At 53.2% G+C, this 18,883-nt stretch overlaps 2 protein-coding genes across 2 annotated transcripts in view; one reads left to right on the top strand and one right to left on the bottom strand.

Annotated features, from left to right (window-relative positions):
• The window catches only part of EIF3L (eukaryotic translation initiation factor 3 subunit L), a 167,478-nt gene that overhangs the window by 44,097 nt on the left and 104,498 nt on the right, over positions 1 to 18,883 (top strand). The window lies entirely within an intron of this gene.
• SOX10 (SRY-box transcription factor 10) lies at positions 1,309 to 12,193 on the bottom strand. The gene is made up of 4 exons (XM_010309672.2): positions 12,035 to 12,193; positions 10,418 to 10,872; positions 4,198 to 4,463; positions 1,309 to 3,803 (listed from the first exon to the last, which is right to left on the bottom strand). Exons 2-4 carry the CDS (start codon positions 10,825 to 10,827, stop codon positions 3,088 to 3,090), a joined length of 1,392 nt encoding a protein of 463 aa, XP_010307974.2. The 5' UTR covers positions 10,828 to 10,872; positions 12,035 to 12,193; the 3' UTR covers positions 1,309 to 3,087.

Here is an 18,883-nt window from a genome sequence, read left to right as displayed (position 1 = left end):
AGGCAGAGTCCCACTTGCTTTCTTAATTTGCTTTTTGAAGAGCTGGAGAAGGTACTTGTGTGAGGTTAAGAATTTTATTTTCCCGTTCTTCTGTTCGTCCACACCAAGTCCTTTCTCTCTCTCACCCCTGTGATCAGCTCTCCTACCCCTAACTCCACCATGGCTTCCCTTCTTCCCCAGATGTACTCCTGATCTGCTCAGCAGTGCAGTAGTTCCCTTCTGGACTCTTCCCACAGGCCGTAATTTGGGGTGGAGATTTCTCCTCCTCTCCAGTGAATGGCCACAGTCCTATTTTGCGTGGAGCTCTTTAGCTGGCATCACGTTTGTTAAATCCATTAGGCCATTCTGCTGCTGATGCTCTTGGCCCCATACAGGACTTCATCCAAATAATGCTGTGAGCTTTAAAAAGCTTTGAATGTGTTCCACAGTTCCTAGACATCCTGCTTACTCCTCTCACCCATAAAGTTTTTAGTGAACACAAACTCACTGGATCAATCACATGTGTCAGCATTGAAACCCTTTGGAATCGAATCAATTTGTAATTGTGGAGTCTCTGTGTTAATTGGGATCCTACCTTGCTACCGTTGGCTTCGAGAGATGTTCTGAAGCAGACCAATATCTGCTGTGCATTTTCTTTCCAAACGTCTTCAGATAGCCTCCCAGGACCTGACTACACCCAGGATGTCTTACTACTACAATGTCTTAGTACTACAGGACGTCTATTTCAACAAGCAAGGAGGTGTATACATCTATTCTTGAATATACTGTCTGTGTGTGAGTGTTTGTATTTAGATTCTTGCTTGTGGAAGGCAAGAGGTCGGGGGCTTGAGTTTCTACAGAGAAACCAATTGTCACTTCCAAAATACACTAGTTTGTGTATGTGGGGAAGTTTGGGGTTTTTTTTAAGATATGTCATCTGCCACCTGATGATGAGGAACCAAGACAAGAAACCCCACACTCCTATTCTGGAGGGCATTAACAATGACACTAAGAAATTCTTGGGTGAAACACCTGCAAAACAGTGCTTTTCTTAATTGCATATGCTGAATCTTAGCTGAAGAACAGAAATCAGTGTTACTACATTTCTCACTGAAGAAATGACTGGAGCTCGGCTGTGAACAAAAGATGAGTTTCATCTCCGTGAAGGAGTCTGGTAAGCCAGTCAGAGTTCTGCCTGTGTCCTCTTTGTGACAGGCAGAGGTAGGCTGTGCACAGGATCTGTGCAGTGGTGGTGTGACCCTTCATACGCTTACTGGGGCTAAAAAAAAAGAGACTTGCAGGAAAGAGGTCAAAAAAACCCCAGACACATGAAAATGAAACTTTTAAGTTTATTATTCCATATGTTTAATGCAGAGTTAATGGTGCTAGGACAGCATAGAGACTGGGGAAGGGGAGGTGGGGGAGGAAGGTGCTACTTGCATAAATAAAGGGACAGGGCTGGAAGAGGTTACATGCGTACAAGGAGCAAACATTCTACATGATCTTTTCAGACACCACAAGGAGAAGTCATCCATAGCTAAGGGAGGCAGGAAGGGCATCTGACAGTCATATCAGCAGAGGGATACAGCGGCACTGAGCACAGTCCATGTTTGGTCAAAATTTTATCTTTCTAGACTGGAATATCCATTGGAAGGTCCCACAACATGTCTCTGCAATCAATTGCCAGGAGTCATCTTTTCCTGCGGCAGCTTCTGTGCCAGTTCACTCCCTGGCATGGCAAACCACCCCAGTCCTGGAGGTGACAAAGGAGAAGTAAGCAGACTGTCCTCAGGTGTTGGGCTGAAAAAAGGAGGTTGATCTGACTGCGAGAGCTGGTCGCTTCCAGTTTGAAAGCAAAAGGTGAAAACAAAATTCCTTTGCAGCTAAATAGGCTTCTTTTCTTTACAGTCATCCAAGACTGGGCGTATATCTACCCTTGCTTAAAGTTGCAGGAGCATCTTTCCATCCTCAGTGTAGGTAGGAGGGTGGTGTTGACTGACTGGAAGACATGATGAGCAAAGGAGCAGGGATGCACACCCCATCAGCCTGAGTTTGGAGTAGGGGGTCAAAGAGAGTATTGGAATTAACTCAGGGTGTTGGCAAGTGCATAGTAGCTTTCTTGGTGCCTCTGTTTCAGAGAGGCGCAGTCAGATACGGAAGAGCAAGGACTAAGTTTGCTCAGAGGTGGTTTGGGATACTGAAGAGGTTAGAAAAGACTGAGATGCCAGAAATGCCAGACATAAATGCATGATGTAGAGTAATTGTAAGAAAGGAGGATTCACCCACAGCACCTTAATGATTCACTGGTCCTTCCCCACCTCTCCTGCACCTCCATACGTGAACACGCCTGTGCACACAGGCCGTGATATGAGTAACACTGAGATGGACAGTGCGGTTCCTGAGTCGCAGACGTTGTTCAGGCAAGCCTTAAAATCTCAATGCAGGAAAGAGTGTGGGGTTAAACACAGACAGGACGGAGGGAGAGGCAGGGAGAAAAGCTAGGATGCAGCTGTGGAAATCAGCAGGGAAGCAAGCGTAGGTTGGTCTTCCAGCGGGGTTCAAGATTCATGCACGTGTGAATCTTAGGCAGGACTGCTGCACGACGCTGATCGCAAAGAAGCCAGCCGTGCCGTCCTCCCTACTACTGCTCCCATAACGTGTTCACCAAGGCTGAGCAACCACCCTTCACCTGCAGCAGGTGACAAAGCGTTGGCCATTGTGGCCTGTTGGAAACACTTGCTAACTACCTGGAGCAGTTTGGGGAGGGGAAGAAAAGGACAGTCTCACTCGTCGTACAGTCCAGGGTGCGCACAACGAAACCCACCACGGACCAGTCACTCCATGTCTAGAATCCTCATCTAGAAGGCCAATAAGGTGTCGCAAGCCAGTCGCGTGGCCTGCGTGAAATTGGTAAAGGGCGAAAGGACAAAAAACCTTCCTCTAGGCGGGTGAGCCAGCGATAGCCGGGGTCAAGAAAGGCACTTCTGTATACTCAGTGGGTTCTGGTGGCTGGATGGCACTGAGTGACCTCGGAGTTCGGAGGCTCTTCTGCCTGTGCTGATTCTTCGGAGCCTTTCCGTCGCTGCTTCGGTCACCATTCCCCATTCCCTACGGTCTGGAGAGAGTCGTATAGACGGGCTGTTCCCAATGTGTGGGGCTGTGGGACTGTGGCACAGAGGGTGCAGGGTCAGAGATGGCAGTGTAAAGGGGACGTTGGGAAGGTCCCATATAGGAGAAGGCAGAGTAGAGGCCAGAGGCTTGGGTGGAATGGCTGTAGTAGGGTCCCGATGGCTGGTGGTCCGGGTAGTCGAACTGTGGCCTGGAGATGGAGGGGAAGGCTGAACCGTAGTGGGGCAGACTCAGGGATGTGTAAGCTATCTGGGAGGTGGAGGGCTGGTCGGTGTAATGGCCTCCAGGGGCAGACCCCTCCGTTTTCACCTGGGCCTTGGAGTCCACCACCGATGAGGTGGCAGTGGACAAGGAGACTCCATGCTGTTTGGAGATCCAGGCGGAGTGTCCGCTGGCTGCAGCCAGGGCGCTCCCGAGGCCGTAGCCAGCAGCCGCTGCTGCCGCGTAGCCCCCAACATGGCCTGGGTGGCCAGCGTGTCCGTTGGGCGGCAGATATTGGTCAAATTCATTCACATCAAAGGTCTCCATGTTGGACATCACTTCATGGCTGATCTCCCCGATGTCCACATTGCCAAAGTCAATGTGTGGCTTTCCCCCTTCCCCCAAGGAACGCCCTTCTCGTTTGGAGTCGGCTTTGCCTGCCTGCAGCTCAGTCTTAGGGGTGGTGGGAGGTGTGGGGGGCCCATGGCTCTGACCTGCAACGTGAAAAACATTTTGAGGAGGAAAGAGAGAGAAGAGGTGAGTTACTGCTTTATGCCTGGGCTTTATACACATGCTGGCTCTGCTCCGCTCCGCAACTGTCTGGCTGGAGACTTCAGTGGAGGGAGAGAGAAATAGCCAGCCAAAACCAAACATGGTTAGATCGTGTGGAAAAAGAGGGAGGGTGCAACGATATGTTGCCTGACCAGAGGAATGCAAGTGCCCGTGAAACTCAGGCACGTCCCTATACTGCTGACTCCAGCAGAGTTTGTTGGGTCACGAGCAAGGTGTGAGCCACGTCGCTAAGGCTTTCACCATGACAGCTTGTCTTTTTTGTGCCTCCGAGTTGGCTGTAACCTGTCAGTAAGTTCACAGAGACCTGGGACTCACCTGAGGAGTGTTCTGGATGACCATCGGACATGGGCGACCCTTCACCAGGATGCCTGTGATCCAGGTGGGCGTTCTTGTAGTGGGCCTGGATGGCAGCAGCCCCTCCAGTCTCCCCCTCCACCTGGCCTTCGCCCTCGCCTTGTGTGGCCTTGCCGTTTTTCCGCCGGCGGGGCTGGTACTTGTAATCAGGATGGTCCTTCTTGTGCTGCATCCTCAGCCGCTCCGCCTCTTCAATGAAGGGCCGCTTGTCACTTTCATTCAACAGCCTGCAGAAGCCAAGGTGGTAAAGAAGAGAAGAGGGGAAGGAGAGGGGCAGGTACATCAGAAAAAAAACCCCACCTATACACAACATCGTGGGACACAGCATGTAAATCCAGATGTCAGGGTGTTGCCTCATTGAAGGTATTTTGCAGAACAACAAGGAGAGCTTGGAAGTGTTTCGGTGGAGATGGCAATGTTCTCCTCCTCCTTGTTAATTATTAAGCCCTGATGCTGTTTGGTGCCAGCCCTGGGTCCCCCTTTCCCAGCTGCGTGATGCTTCTCACCTCAGTAAGTTTAAGACCCTCTCTTACATTGCCCAAAGGCAAAGCGCAGCCTTTCATAGCCATGCAAAATAGGGCTGGGCAAGCTGCTTTCAAAGACTTTGGGCAAAATTAAGGGCAGTTGGGATCATCCTTTGGACTGAGGCAGTGTGGCACACCCTTGCTACCTGTAGTGCTGCCTCCTGCATGTCTCTTCCTCAGACTGTATTTATTGCAGTTTAACCTCCCACCCTCCCACAGGCTCTGCTCCAAGTTCGAGGCTATGCTGAGCACAAATGACAGCAGTCGGTGTTGGCTCCGCAGTACCCATGTTGCTACGTGGACCTTGCTGGGCCTTTAAGTATTTTGCAATATCCTAGAAGGGGATTAAAGAAAATTTTGAAGGGGGGAAAACAGTGTATTCTGCTATTCCTGGAGCTCCTGCTCACCTTAGACATGGATAATGCAAAAGGCTGAAGCACAAAGGACCAGCCTTTCTTGAACTTAGCCGAGCAGTTGTAAAAAATTTAGCTGCTACATTGCTAGGCTTGTCGAAATAGATGAGCTTTGGTCTCTGGATGAAAGGCACTGCAGAAATGCGAGCTTCTTCTCTGTATCCCTGCCAGATCATGGGCTGCTCTAGTGAAGATAGGCTTTTCCAAGGAAATCGTGAAATGTGCATGCAGGATGGCTCAGAATGCTTGAAGATGAGGTCAACCTCATTGCTCAAGTCTTTAGCAGTGTCTCGGTTGGAAGCACTTCAGTTTCATTTTATGATTTTTTCCCCTCAAATATTGTTGTTGACTCAAGGTCATCCTGCTTCCAGCCAGAAACCAGGGCTCTCAAAAGGGACCACTTTTCCCGTGACTTGCAACTCCAACAGCCATTAGAAACGTCAGGGCTCCCAAATGGCAAAAAATATTCCATTTATGAGATGCCCATGCTTTTTTCCCCCCAACAAAAGAACTGCCTGGGGATGGGGCTGTGCCAGCACCTTGGTACCCCTGGAAGCCCTTAGCACTAAAATGTGACCAATTCTGTTGAACTGTAGGCACCAAGGAAGATGCAAAGGCCTGAACTGGCCTGAAAAACTGAAGGTGAGGTGTGGCTCAAGGAGCACACAGATTAAACTATGGAGGGAGATCAAAGGGATCACCAGCAAGTAATGTGTTGGTTTCCAAGCACCCCTTCTCCCTGCTCCTTGTGCATCCCCCCAGCCAGCAGCCAGAAGGTGTGTGGCACTGGCTGGAGCCCATTACGGTGCTGACCTGGGTTCACTCCTGGCAGCTTGAGCAGGTCGCGGCCACACACCGCATTCCTCCACTGCCTTAATCCCGGAGATTAAAGCAACTGAACCACTGTGAATCCAACACCAGCTTTCCTGTCTCCCTCCCACCAACGTACACCATGCTCACACATCCTGGAGGGTTCTAATCCCTCAGCCTGCGCCGCTCCAGACAGCCCTCCAAGTGGTCCGAAAGGATAGGCTGGCCAGTCCCCATAGGCATCACGGACTTGGAGGTGACCTTGCCTTGGTAAAACTTTCATCCTTGCAGAATTCTCCAGCTCCATGGAGATGGAGAATAGAGGCAAACCCTGTGGCCTTGCAACCCAGGACACTTCAGTATAAGGCAGCCAGGCTCAGGCATCTTTGCACTCCCAACCCAGATGGTGCTAAAGCTGATAAAATGCCGTGGTTGGGAATGAAAGGTCTCTTTCTACATGGGCACCTCAGCCAGCTTTGGTCTGCATGGCGCACTGCATGGCAAGCTCAGAGCAGAGCCTCCTGTGGAGACCGAAGCTCAGCGTCCCAGATGCATCTCATAGATGGTGTGAACCAGAGCCACTTGAGGCTATGCAGAAGTCAGATCTCTGCCCTCTGAGCTATGCCCAGGTGCCTCACCTCCTTTCTCGTTGACAGCAGCCCATGGGCAGTGCCACCAGCAGGACAGCAGCAAGTCCGCTCCCCGCGTCTTTGCCTTCTCCTTTCCAAGGCTGCCTGCTCCCTCCTCCCTCCCGCTGGGATCAGAGCTCAAATCGGCTTTAGCAAAGTGAAACTGGTGCGAGCAGGCAAAGGCCAGGAGATTTGGGGGGATTTGGATTTCACTTGCTTCCTGCCCTCCCCCTTCTGCCCCCCACACTTCCCAGTCCGTAATGCAAAGGAATCTCGGCATGGGCAGAGAAGTTATGGATCACAGAGCAAAGCCCTTCATGGGGCTTAACCAAGCCCTCACCACCCTCCAGACAAGCGCTCACCCGGGAGCCAAGGGGAGAGGGGCAAGCATCCAGCACCCTGCTCTGGAATGAGAAAGAAGGGCTAAAATCTTTCTGCCCGCCTCTCGCAGCCTCCCCTTCTGCTGCCTGGCATTGCACCGCGCTGCGTGCCAGGCGACTGGCTCAGCAGCCAGAGGCCTGACCCTGTGCCGGGACTCAGCTGCCGATGAGTCAGTGTGGTGCTGGGGTTGAGCATCGGGGCTGATGCAAGGCAAGGGCTGGCTGCAAGCAGAAAGCAGTCAGGCGGGCTCTCCTGCACGTCCACAGCCCTGGATTTTGTGAGCATGACCCTATTCTCTGGGTGCTGCCACCCCTATGCAAAGATCTCTCCATCGGGTCCCCTTGCTCCTCCCTACCGAGTCTTCCTCCCCTTCCTCCCGTGCCTCACTTGTTTTTGGCCCTGGAGGTGGTGCTGGCTGGCATTTTGGCTGAGAGTCATGCCGACATTTTCAGCAGCCAGCCTCCATTTGAGAGCTGCTCCCTGTCCCATCCCAGGGAAGGAAAGCAGCCAAGGCGAGATTTCATGACTGTCAAGCACAGAAACCCTCCTTTCTTCTTCTTTTTTAGTACATTCGGTTTGTCAATGCACCCCTCACGCACCCTTAGTATGCACAGACTGGAGGAGGTGGATGGGGCTGTAAGCCCCCCCAGCACCGCACTTGGGGCCAGGCGGGTAGCGTGGCCATCAGGGCATCTCCTGCAGCCCTTCCCAACTGGGACCCATGGAGGACACAGTGGTGGCACAGAGGAGGAAATGCCAGACTTTAAAAAGAAAAAGCCCAGGCTATTGCAGACCATTTTGCAGAGGAGCATGTGGGACGGCACTGGGGTTATCGCTCAATCTGCTAGCTGCCTTTCAAGATTGCCCAGCCTCTGCCATCCCCACCCAGTGCCGATCACTGGGGACATGCTTGGTTTAATGGTGGTCTGCAGGCAGTCTCTGTATTCATCAGCGCCCGCCTCTCTGCCTAACGTGCCCTTTACCTGTATAAGCTCAGAGCAGCCCACACAGAAATATGTCACCCACGTTTTCCAAAGCAACTAGCGATGTGCTGTAGGGTTTCGGTGGCCACCTTGTAAGGATGGGGAAACATGAACAACCAGGGCCCTTTGCAGGGACCCTCATCAAATGTTTGAGACTAAGCTGTTCAGAGCAAAACCCAGCGCTTGCAGTTGTACCAACGTGTAGGAGCTATACCTTGGGGACAGCGTGGATGAGGACAGTGGGAACCTCAATGGAGGAAGACCCAACCATACTGTGGCTGGAAGGCGAGGCTCGGGGCTACTATCCTGGTAACCTTTGGGCTACTTCCCCTGGAGTTTTGTGGTCTGATGTTTCCCCCCCCAGCCTCACAGAAAGACACACACACAGCCCTACCCAGGCCAGACACTGACTGCACCTATAACACAGCTTATTCTGCTGTACGGTCCTGGTAGGGGCTGACACAGCTCGGAGAGCCGCAGCCTGCGCTAGGGACACTCCGAGAGGAGATGTGCTCACGCAGAGCAACCAGTGGCAAACCCAGCAGCACACAACAACCCCACGCCTGATCCCGCAAGCTTCTTGGCCTCACCCACGCTCACTGGCCACACAGTGCCCTAAGAAACATCCAGGAACCTTGACCATCACCCGGCAGCAGCATCCCTCTGCTCTGAGTCCCATGCGGCCAGCGGCAGGAGCCATGCCCTGGCAGCAGGGAGGCAGTCAGGTGCATGAATGTGGCCATGGCCCGGGGGCTGTGTCTCCCTGCACTCTCAATGCAATATCTATGGAGGGGTTTACTGCTCTGCTGTATTTTCATGGGAAATGTAGTGTCCGGAGGGAGGCCATTGCTCTAAAATCTGGCAATATTTTGCAATAAAGGAACGATACCTTGAAATAACTTTGGGAACAAAACGTTGCGTTCCCCCTCCCCACACACACACCCCCCTTCAGCACAGCTTCACAGTTCAGAGACTGGCAGCAGAGCCCCGGGCAGGACTAAAAGTGCCATGGTACAGGGAAGGGAAGGCGGCGGGGAACAAAGCAGGAAAGAGCATCAAATGAGACATCGGCAGTCACACCCAGCCTTCAACTTCCCAAAGAAATCCCTTTGCTGGGGTTACACTAGACACTGGCAGGTGGGGGTAAATGGGCTGACGTAGCAGAAGGAGAAGCTAATGCCCGAGGGCTCAGTTCCTTGCGAGCAAGGAGATTTGAAGCCAGGAGGAGACCTTGGCATCAGCTGCTGAATGGGGTGTGTTTTGCTTCGGCTTGGAAAAATGTCTCTTGGCCCACCCAAGGTTGAGGGCTTCCTCCATGAAAAGCCGTCAGGGCAGAAGAGGGAATGAGAAGGCCTGTTTGCATGAGTTTTGGTTTGTGTTGGTTGGTGCAAGACGAGGGGGAGGACATTGCTGGGGACTCGTGGCAGAAAATGTTTATGATAGGTTGATGGAGTTATCGACAGAGACTGTCAGATGGGAAAGAAGTGGCACGGCCAGCCTGACACACTTGGCTTGGGCACGATGGGTCTCTGCACACCCACAATCAATTGGGGTAGCCCGTCGGTCTGCCAGAGGAAGGAGAAGTGGGTTGGAGAGGGTACCTAAAGGACTCAGGGTTCTGCACAAAGCCAAAATGAAAATAGGCACAACAAACTGGTGGGGGCAGAAGGACAAGCGTGTCTGTGCCAGCAAGAACGGAGGGCATCTCTCTGAGTGCAAAGGGAGATGGGGCTGGTTTGAGCCGGCACGTTGCAAGAGAGCCTGCTAAGGCTGGGACTGTTGCAAGTCTCTTCCTTTCTGCTAAGCCTCAGCCCCCACTTTCTAGCAAGGTCTCTCCTTGTCCATATTGCTGCACCTGCATGGCCTGCTAAAACTGGGACCGTCCTGGGAAGGACACCTGGTTCCCTTCCCCTGACCTTCCTCCTCGGCCGTAACTTGGTTTCCCGCTTGCTCTGCGGCCCTGCAGAGAAAATAACCCCTCTTGGCATTGGGACCTGAGTTCAAACAGGCTTGAGGCAGCCACCAGTGAGTTAAGTTGGATGGGGCTCAGCCTGGTTCCTGCTAGTGCACAACTTGACCCAACAGAGAGGATGAGCCAAGAAAACAAGATCTCCCCTGGCAGTCAGGCAGGAGAGGACCAGGATGAGAGTGTCCTGGTCGGGAACAACAGGAGAAGCTAGTGGGAAACATGTAGAAAGGGCTGCCACCCAGGATGGAAGTGAGCTCTGCTGAGGAAGCCTTCACTACAGCCAACCACTCCTTCTTGCCCCAGTCACCAACTGTGCCTCCTGCGAGGTGCCTCCCCACAGGGGTAGAAGTCTCCTCAAGGGACACCCCTTCCATCTTGCTAAGTCTTCATCCTTCCGCGTGACCACACAGTCCTCTCCAGGACATCTCCAGACCCTGGCCCTCGCACTCCCCCTCTGCCCGCCCGCTCTTACCTCCAGAGCTTCCCCAAGGTCTTACTGAGCTCAGCATTGTGGAGGTGCGGGTACTGGTCAGCCAGTTTCCTCCGGGCAGCCTGTGCCCAGACCATGAAGGCATTCATGGGCCGCTTGACGTGGGGTTTGCTCTTGTTACTTCCATTGACCCGGACAGGCATGGGTACCAGGGTCCAGTCATAGCCGCTCAGCACCTGGCTGACCGCCTCGCGGATGCACACTGGGAACTTGTCATCGTCCGCCTCTGAGTCTTGCTGTTCCTTCTTGACCTTCCCCATCTCCCCGTTCCCAGAGCCGGCGAGGTGCGGAGAGTTGTCCGACACCATGGAGGGTCCTGGCGAGAGGCAGTGGTGGTCTTCAGAGCCCACTGGGCTCATCTCCACCTCTGAAAGGTCTTGGTCATCAGCCATCGTCGCTTGTGAGCCTTTTCTCCCTTCTTCACGTCCTTCTTCTCACTGGGGAAGGGAGGGAGGAAGACAAAAACAAAGGAAAGAAAGGAAAGAGGGGGGAAAAAGATAGAAAAGGCGAAGCAACCACCAAATCCAAAAGGGAGTCCAAGCTCTCCAAAGAGCTGACCATGAGACAGGGGCTGCTCGATAAAAGCACAAGCAAAGCAATTGCTGTGCACACCGCAAAACCCGTGATCGATGGGGGTGGGGATGGGTCAGGGCCCCTGATTAATTGCAATATTGCTCCCTATCTCTACAGTCATCTGGAGCTGACATGTGCAGAGGGGCCTGCGGCAAGAGGGATCAGGGGGGTTGGGGACCTGAAAGGAGAGATACGTGGACCATCCTGCCTGGGTGCAGCTTCCCACGGGGAGCAGGATGGGGATGACAGCCACAAAACTTGTGTGGGAAAGTGTCCCTTTCTTTTGAAGATGTGCGATGAAATGCCAGCACGGCACCCAGGGGAAGACATGGGAGGGGGAGCATCAGCACGGTATCGGTAAACCAGAAGGGACGCATCTCCCGGCTACCGGGGAAGCTGAGCGGGTGTCACTGCTGGGCAGGGAACCAGCCCGGAGCCCGGATCTGCACCCAGAGACCCTGATCCTGGCTGTGGGAAAATGCCTCTGCGGGAACACCCTCACCCTCGTCTTGCAGCTGATAAGCCAAGTGACTTAAAATGCATCTACATTGCATCCACACACATCTGCCTGTCTGTGTATGTATGCATATATATATATATATACAGATGCAAACATACATCACGTTTAACTTTGAGACAAGCCAAGGCTTTGGGTTGCCTGCCTCACACATTCCTCCTCTCTCCTGTCTGCAGTCACCTCTAAAAGTCCCTGCCACCGTGCAGCAGTTCCCCCCTTGGAGAAAGAAATGCTCTAAAAATAAAGGCCTTTCTATCCCCCCCATTCAGAAATTTTAAAAAATTAAAAAAAGAAGAAAGAAATTTAAAAAAGAAAAAAAAAGTGATACAAAAGCAATCCTCTGGCTTAGCTGAAAAAGAGCCAACACAGAGCAAGGGCTGCTATCTGTCGAGTTTCAGAGGGCGACACGGACCCTCACTGGGGAAATCAAAAAAAGTAAGAGAAAGTAGGGGGAAAAAAGCACGCGTGAACACGCGCGCATGAGAATGAGCTCAGGTTGGAAAACTTACATTGCTGGCCAGTGTGCCGGGCAGATCCTGCGAGGGCTGTGATTTGTATCCCAATAGCCCCCCTGTTCTCCCTCCCAGCCCTGGCGGCGTCGGGGCGCGCGGTGCGGGGAGGCTCTCAGGCGAGTGCCATTCCTAGAGGGAGGCTTGGTTTTTACTAATACCCCGCTGGATGTCTCTAGCTGGATTGCTGCTTAGCACCGGGGGAGGGAAGGGTGGAAGGTGGAGCCAAGCACTCCTCAGAGCCAGAATACAGACGGTCGGGGATGGCGGGGAGGGGACGCGGGCAGCCCCCCACCCCACCACGGCTGCCGGCACATTCCCCGCTTTCCCCTGGTGCCGGCTTCTTCGCAAGAGCCCCCAGCGCTGGGCTGCTCTCGGCAGCGTGGCTGCCCCAGAGATGGTGCTGGAGGATTCGACCCCAGGAGTTTGGGGTGGCTGGGGTGTTTTGGGGAGATGGGTGTGCGCCCCAGGGCTGGGATCCCCCTCCTTTCCCCAGCCAACATGACTGCTCCTGCGGGTCTGGTGCCCCCCATGTGCCAAACGAGTCCCTGGTCTCCATCACAGAGTCTCACAGGAACCGCGGTGTGCTGCCACAGGTGGGCCTGGGACCCTTGGGGTCAAGATGCTGCCAAAAGGGTTCCCTCATTCAGATCTGAGTCTGTGGGGTGGGGAAGGGGATGCAGGTGGTCAGAGGTGTCCTGAAGATGGAGGACATCAGGTTCAGGGATATACCATGCTGCTGGACAGTGGATACCAGTTTGAACCTTCTTAGGACTTTTGCACCCTAGGGATGGGCTTGTCACAACATGTTCGTCTCTGTGGGGTCTTGCCAAGACAAGCAGACTCTGCTTCCTTCAACGTGCTGAATTGCTCCTGAAGGCAAATGCGGGGTCTGTTACGAGGAAAGGGAGGTCTCCTGATGAGAAGGACTCACGCTCACTGACCCCTATTCTTGCTGCTTGTGTGCTAGGACACGTAGAGGATCTCAGCACTCAATGGATTAGGAGGTTGTCCATCACATCTTCCATTTTCTAGCTTGCTTTCCTTCCCAGATGCCTCTGGTAGTTGGCTTCTTCGGTTTCCTTGTCACTGGGGCTGGTATAGACCAACACCAACCCTGTAACCATGAGAGGTCACCCATGAAAAATCCGATGATCCTCCCAGGTCCTCCTCAGTTAGCAATGAGATAAACCTAGCTCCTGCCCCAGCTCCTCGCTGGAGATCCAACCTGAGGATGCACCAGTGCTAAGTCAGAAAATACAGAGAGATGAATGAATATGACCCAGGGAACCAACTTCAAGGATTTCAAGAACACTTTCAACTCCTGTTGCGGATACTCACTCTCCAGAAACTTTATGTTAGAAAGACCTGGCAAAACCACTGGCTGGTACCACATGAAACATAAGGGAACCAGTCCCAAGGATGGTGCTGAGCACCTGAGCTGAAGCCCTCAGAGCAAACCTGTGGGGCTGGCTACTGCCCTTGCAGACCTGGCTAACAGTGTAGAGCCATTTCCCAGCGTAGGGCCATTTCCCTGCACATCTGCCATTGTCTGGAGGAAATAAAGCTCTGAAACTGCAGGATGGCTGCAGAGAAAAACCTCACTAGAGTGCAGTGGCAAGTCTTTACTGAATGGAGCTGAGAGGGGGAATGGCTACATGACATTGGCATCAACCAGTCAGAGATGCTTACAGGTGCCTCTGTGGTATGGTCTTGCACCCCTTAAAAAGACCTCTTGAGGGACCATCTCCAACCTTTCTTCTCTTTCTTCAGCATTATCTGCTCCAAAAAAGATGGACTCAGATACTCTTCTTCACATGAAGGAGAGAGAGAGTTCCTTTCTCTTGGATGCCAAGAAAACTCAATGGAAAGCCTAGCAAACCAGCATCGAGACCCTGTTTCCTCCAGCAAAGCATCATCATCATACAAAGATGACCACAGTGCACTGGATGCAGAGTCAATGATGCTGTGGAGTTTATGGCATCTTTCCCCAGCCAGGAGGGTCATCCTCAAGCTTTAGGGACCCTGCATGTGAAGTATGGGAGAGCTGAAGGGAGGGGAGGGTTGGTCTCCTGTCCCATGGGTAGAGAGCTACCACCGAGAAACACTGCCCTGCTTGTTACCTTGACTGCAGCCATCCTCCATCGTGGGGCAAGGAGGAAGGATGTCATAGAAAATGGTCAGAAAAGGGTGTTTATTTGCCCTCCCTTCAGGTGGATGTTTGCTGTGTTTGATGGGGAAGGGATTTCTCATTGCCCTCCAGAGTGGGGATACAAGGTGCTGGGAACAAAGTGGTAGGGAGTGAGAGGCTGGGGGTCCTGCTAGTGCTTTGACAGAGAAGATCCCCAATCAGGAGCCCGTCAGGGCACTGAGAAGAGCTTCACAGCCTGCTCAGCTGATACCCCAAACACAGTGGGCTCTTGGCAGGCTTTGTGGGGAAAACAAGATGGTGCTTTACCCCAGCAAGACAGTCAGTGGTGGGGCTCACATATTTCTTCATGCCCACAGGGTCTAGGTGAGCAGAAGAGTGTCTGACCCACCACTCCCAACTGGGACAAGAAAGAGATCAAATGCAGAAGGGATTTCGGGAACCCACAGGGCTCTGGACTGGTGTTTGTCCCACTGCTCAGCATCCCAGTCAGGGGCTGCGGCCACCTGCCAGACAGGAGACGGGTCCTGTTTGTGCCTTGTTGGAAGAGCTATGGACAACTCAGTCATAGACGAGGACATCCTCAAAGGACTGTTTACCGGCCACATGGTTTCCACAATTGGCAGTCTCAGTGTCTCCTTATCTTTAAATGGCAGGGAAGGGGTTTTCCCCCTTCATTCTGCCTTTCCCTAGTTCTTGCTTTTTGTCTCCTTTGGTTCTGCCTCCTCTTTCTGAAATCTCTTTCCCTATAGCACCTTTTTCCCTGTTTCCATCCCCCTCCTCACAGCACTGACTGCAGGTGCATGCTCGTATATCTTTTTCCAAGTCTCTGCCATCCATGTGTCATTTCTTCTCTTGTCCTACAAAGAGGTAGAAGCAGGAGAGCGAGCTGTGGAAAATATACCTCTACTGCAGTGGAGTGAGGTGTGACCCTTTCTCTTCAGCTGTGGTGAGATGATGGGCAGAGGGGAAGGAGAAGAGACCACCCCTGTTTCAGGAATCACTGAGGTGGTATGTCTCTTCCTCCAGTGTCCACTGGGAGCCCTTTTTAGACACATGGACCCTCCAAAAGCCACCACTGGCCACAGCAGCTAACTAACATCATTGCAGAAATGGTCTTTCTAAATGCAAGTCTTCCTAATGACTGGTCATATAGCAATATATGCTCCTTCTTTGCAGCATATATTTCTATGGACACCCATCCCCTGCACCCATGGCAAGGGAGAATTAAGAGGGAAGAGCCTCTTTGCAGCAGAGGAGCAGCAGGATCCCCAGCATGAGAGCCAGGGCCAGCTTTTGTCCCCTGCCCAGCTCGGGGGCACAGCACTCGTATTGTCCCAGGACTGCCTGGGAAAATGGGAGGGGTTCCCCCTGAAATCTTTCCATACAGTAAAACAGCGTCAGAGCAGGGTGGGGGGGGGACACACACGACACAGACATTTGAAAAAATACACACACACCCCAGCCAAACAATACCCACAGTGTGCTGAGGGAAAGGGAGACCCATGAATTGGGAGTTTGATAAGGATTTTCTCCTGCGCACGCCTGCTCTCTCAACGGCCCCTTCAGTTTTCCCAGCACCCCCCCCCACCCCCCCTCCTTCCCTTGCCGGCTTTCTTGTTTGGGCCTTAAACAGTGTGCCGTCTTTGTTCGGGATACAGGTGAACGACAATCATGTGATTAACACACACACACGCGTGCGCGCGCACATAAAAAGCTTTTTAAGAGCGTCCAGCTTGCTCCAGACCCGAAGACGGGAGAGGAGACCCAGGCTAGGAAGAGCTGAGGCAGCAGCGGTGGCTGGGATGGGGACGGCCACTGGGATGGACGAGCGTGTGCCACCGCCTCTCTGCAAAATCCCCTTCCCGTGGAGGTGGGCACGCGAGGCAATGAGGGGCAGGAGGGGTGGTGGGGGGGCAAGGTTTGGGATTTGGGGGTGGGAGGGGGTCTTGCCCCTGCTGCCTTCTGCCTACGCCAGGCAGGCTGGTGTGGGTTTGTACTGGCCACATCCCCCCGTGATGCTGCGGGAAGGACAAGGGGTGACCATCCCAACATCGTGCTGGGGAGGGGGATGCAGAAGGCTTGGTGAGGAAGAGGAGGGGGACAGCCTTCCTGCTGGAAAAGGGAAGATGTCTCCCTGCCCAAGCTGTAGTGCGGGGAGATCGGAATGGATTTGCTTAGTCCCACAGTGGCCCAGGAGGGAGAAAGAGAAAGGGAGAGGACCAGGCAACCCAGGCGGTCATAGGAAGGTTGCAGATAGCAAGGACTGTTGACTCATGCTGGAAGTCCCACAGCCCCACCCAGAAAGAGTACATCCAACATCTTCAGTGAGGACTGCATGTCCCCTTTGGTGTGGAGGTGTCACAGAGCCCTATCACACTTCATCACCGTGACTATAAAATAGCTGGGAAGCTGGTTACTCAGTCCTGGGGGCAAGTGGAGGCTGGTGAGGGGATGGCCAGGTGGCCATCTGAACCATTCACAAAGATGTGAAAGAATTGGAAAAAATTGTGAAAGAATTGGAAAAAATAGCAAGGTTTCAAGTGGTTACTCTTCTTGTTTGAAAATTGCTTGAGCATGATGCTCCAAGGAAAAGCAAGGAGGAGCAAAGGGAGAAGCCACCATAACGCTTGGAAAATCTGTGGGTCTGCAGCTGGTTTCACTCTTGAGACATCATGGGACATGACTGATGGCAGCCTGGGAGAGATCAAGACCAGGCCGTACCCTTTGCTGGAGCACCCAAGCCCAGCCCTGTCTCCACCACTTCCTCATGCCCTTCTCTCCAAATTCCTCCCTAATCTAATGTCATGACTGCCCTCCCAGGCTCCCAGCATGCAGGTCATTTTCAAGGCCTTTCCATGATCAGGAGAAGCAGAGGGTCCCCAAAGTCCACATTTGTGTTACCCTCCATGATTCTGTGGTGGTCGCAATCTCCAAAAAATTCTTCAATTTGCCTTGTGCCATAGGCATCCTCCCAACAGGGAGCTGGGCACAGGAACCGCTGCTGGGCTTGGGTCTTCATCACCCCTCACCTTTTTTGGCTGAAGCTCCCAATATTGGTCCTAGACCTTCCCAGATGCCTCTTTGCTTCCAGTCATGGGCATCAGTGAAATGGCTGCCCACAAGGCAGCCTGAGGAGGGAGAAACTGGTGTGGGTCCCTCATGAAAAGCAAAGAGCTGCAGCCCTGCCTGGGTTTTGGCAGCACCACACCACATCCATGTTAGCTGCAGGGAGTGTGCAGTAATTTTTGTCATGGGGTATCAGGGGAAACAAAAGGCACACAAGGCCTGGAGTTGTTTACTGCATGACCAGGCTGTTTGTCTCTCTCTGTCAGACTCAGTGTCCTGCAAAAGAAATACCTTGATGGTTGCTCTCCTCTGGGGTTTATCGTTCCCCATGGGCGACACAATCTGGGTGATGCTGATTGACACGTGGCCCTGCACCTCCATCACCCCAGGATGGGATGGGAGTCCTTGGGAAGTGCTTTGGAGACTGGGTCTGGGACATGGTTGCAGAGTCACCTGGGTCCAGAGCAGGAGAAACCCCGTTCCCTCTTCAAGGCACGGTGAGGGCTGCCACAGGTGCAGGAAACCGCGCCGCTGCTGCCACTGGTGTGCGTGCCTTGATGTGCATGAGCAGGAGACTTTGCTCAAAGGCATTTTTTTGCTCTAAAGCAGCGGATTGCAGTGCCAGCTGCTTCAGACAGCAGGTGTAGGGAAAATCTCACAGAAAGGAGAGGGGAGAATCGCCTCTGAGCATCACAAAAGCACTGAGCATCTCCTGGTCTGACATCTTGGCCAGCCCAATGTTTCATGGGCATGAGGAGGACTTGCAATGGCTAAATGGAACAATTTTCCCGCATTACTCAGGTCTGGGAAGATCAAAGAAGAATAGGGCAGGCATGTCTGTCTGCTACCTGCTTTGATGGGTGGCACAGAGCATCCCTGGCTGTTAACCCCCTCATCTCCTGCCAGAGAGGCCAGGTGCACATCCAAAAAGCGAATGCCAAAAAGCAAGCGCTGAAGGGGCGGAGAGCTGGGGGAGAAGGGCACCAGTTTTGCCTTTTCTCAGATGGAGTCTGGCGTATCCAGTGCAATGTAATGGAGGGACCCAGGTGCTCTTGGTCTGCATGACAGAGGAGAGATGCCCAGAGGGGAGAGGACGGTAATTGTACAAGATTGGGCAGAACAACCAGAAAAGGGGACCCTCCCAATGGGACCTGTGGTTGTAGCAGTGCTGGATAACCTAGGTGGGCTTGTTCAGTGGTGGCCGAGGTTGCTCTGGGGTGATCTTCACCTCTGCCAGTCCTCTGGCTGCAGGGAGGCTCCTGGGGAGCCAGGGGAAGGGTTAAGTCGGGAAGGCTTCAGCCTGCTGCCTTGGCCCCTGTAATTCCTCCAGAGAGTAGGACTGGGAGAACAAGGAGCCCTTTCTGTTCACAGGAATTAATAGCAAAGAGTCATCTGGGGTGTCATTCAAGCCCTGATCAGCTCCCGGAGGAATGCAAGGGAGAGCGAGCAAGGGAGCACGGCCTGAGGCTGAGGCACCAAAGCCAGGGCAGGAGCAGTTCGGCTGGTAACCAGCGTTACAGACTGACATTTGCGTGGCGGGACTGTCTTCCCCTTCACCCCAACCTCTGCGTCCCCTCTGCCCCGTGCAGGGGCTCACCCCGACACTCACACTCAAAGGGCTCCCACCAGCT

The sequence above is a fragment of the Balearica regulorum genome, chromosome 1, assembly GCF_011004875.1.
Source record: "Balearica regulorum gibbericeps isolate bBalReg1 chromosome 1, bBalReg1.pri, whole genome shotgun sequence".
NCBI lineage: Eukaryota > Metazoa > Chordata > Aves > Gruiformes > Gruidae > Balearica > Balearica regulorum.
This window is presented reverse-complemented; position numbering and strand designations above follow the sequence as displayed.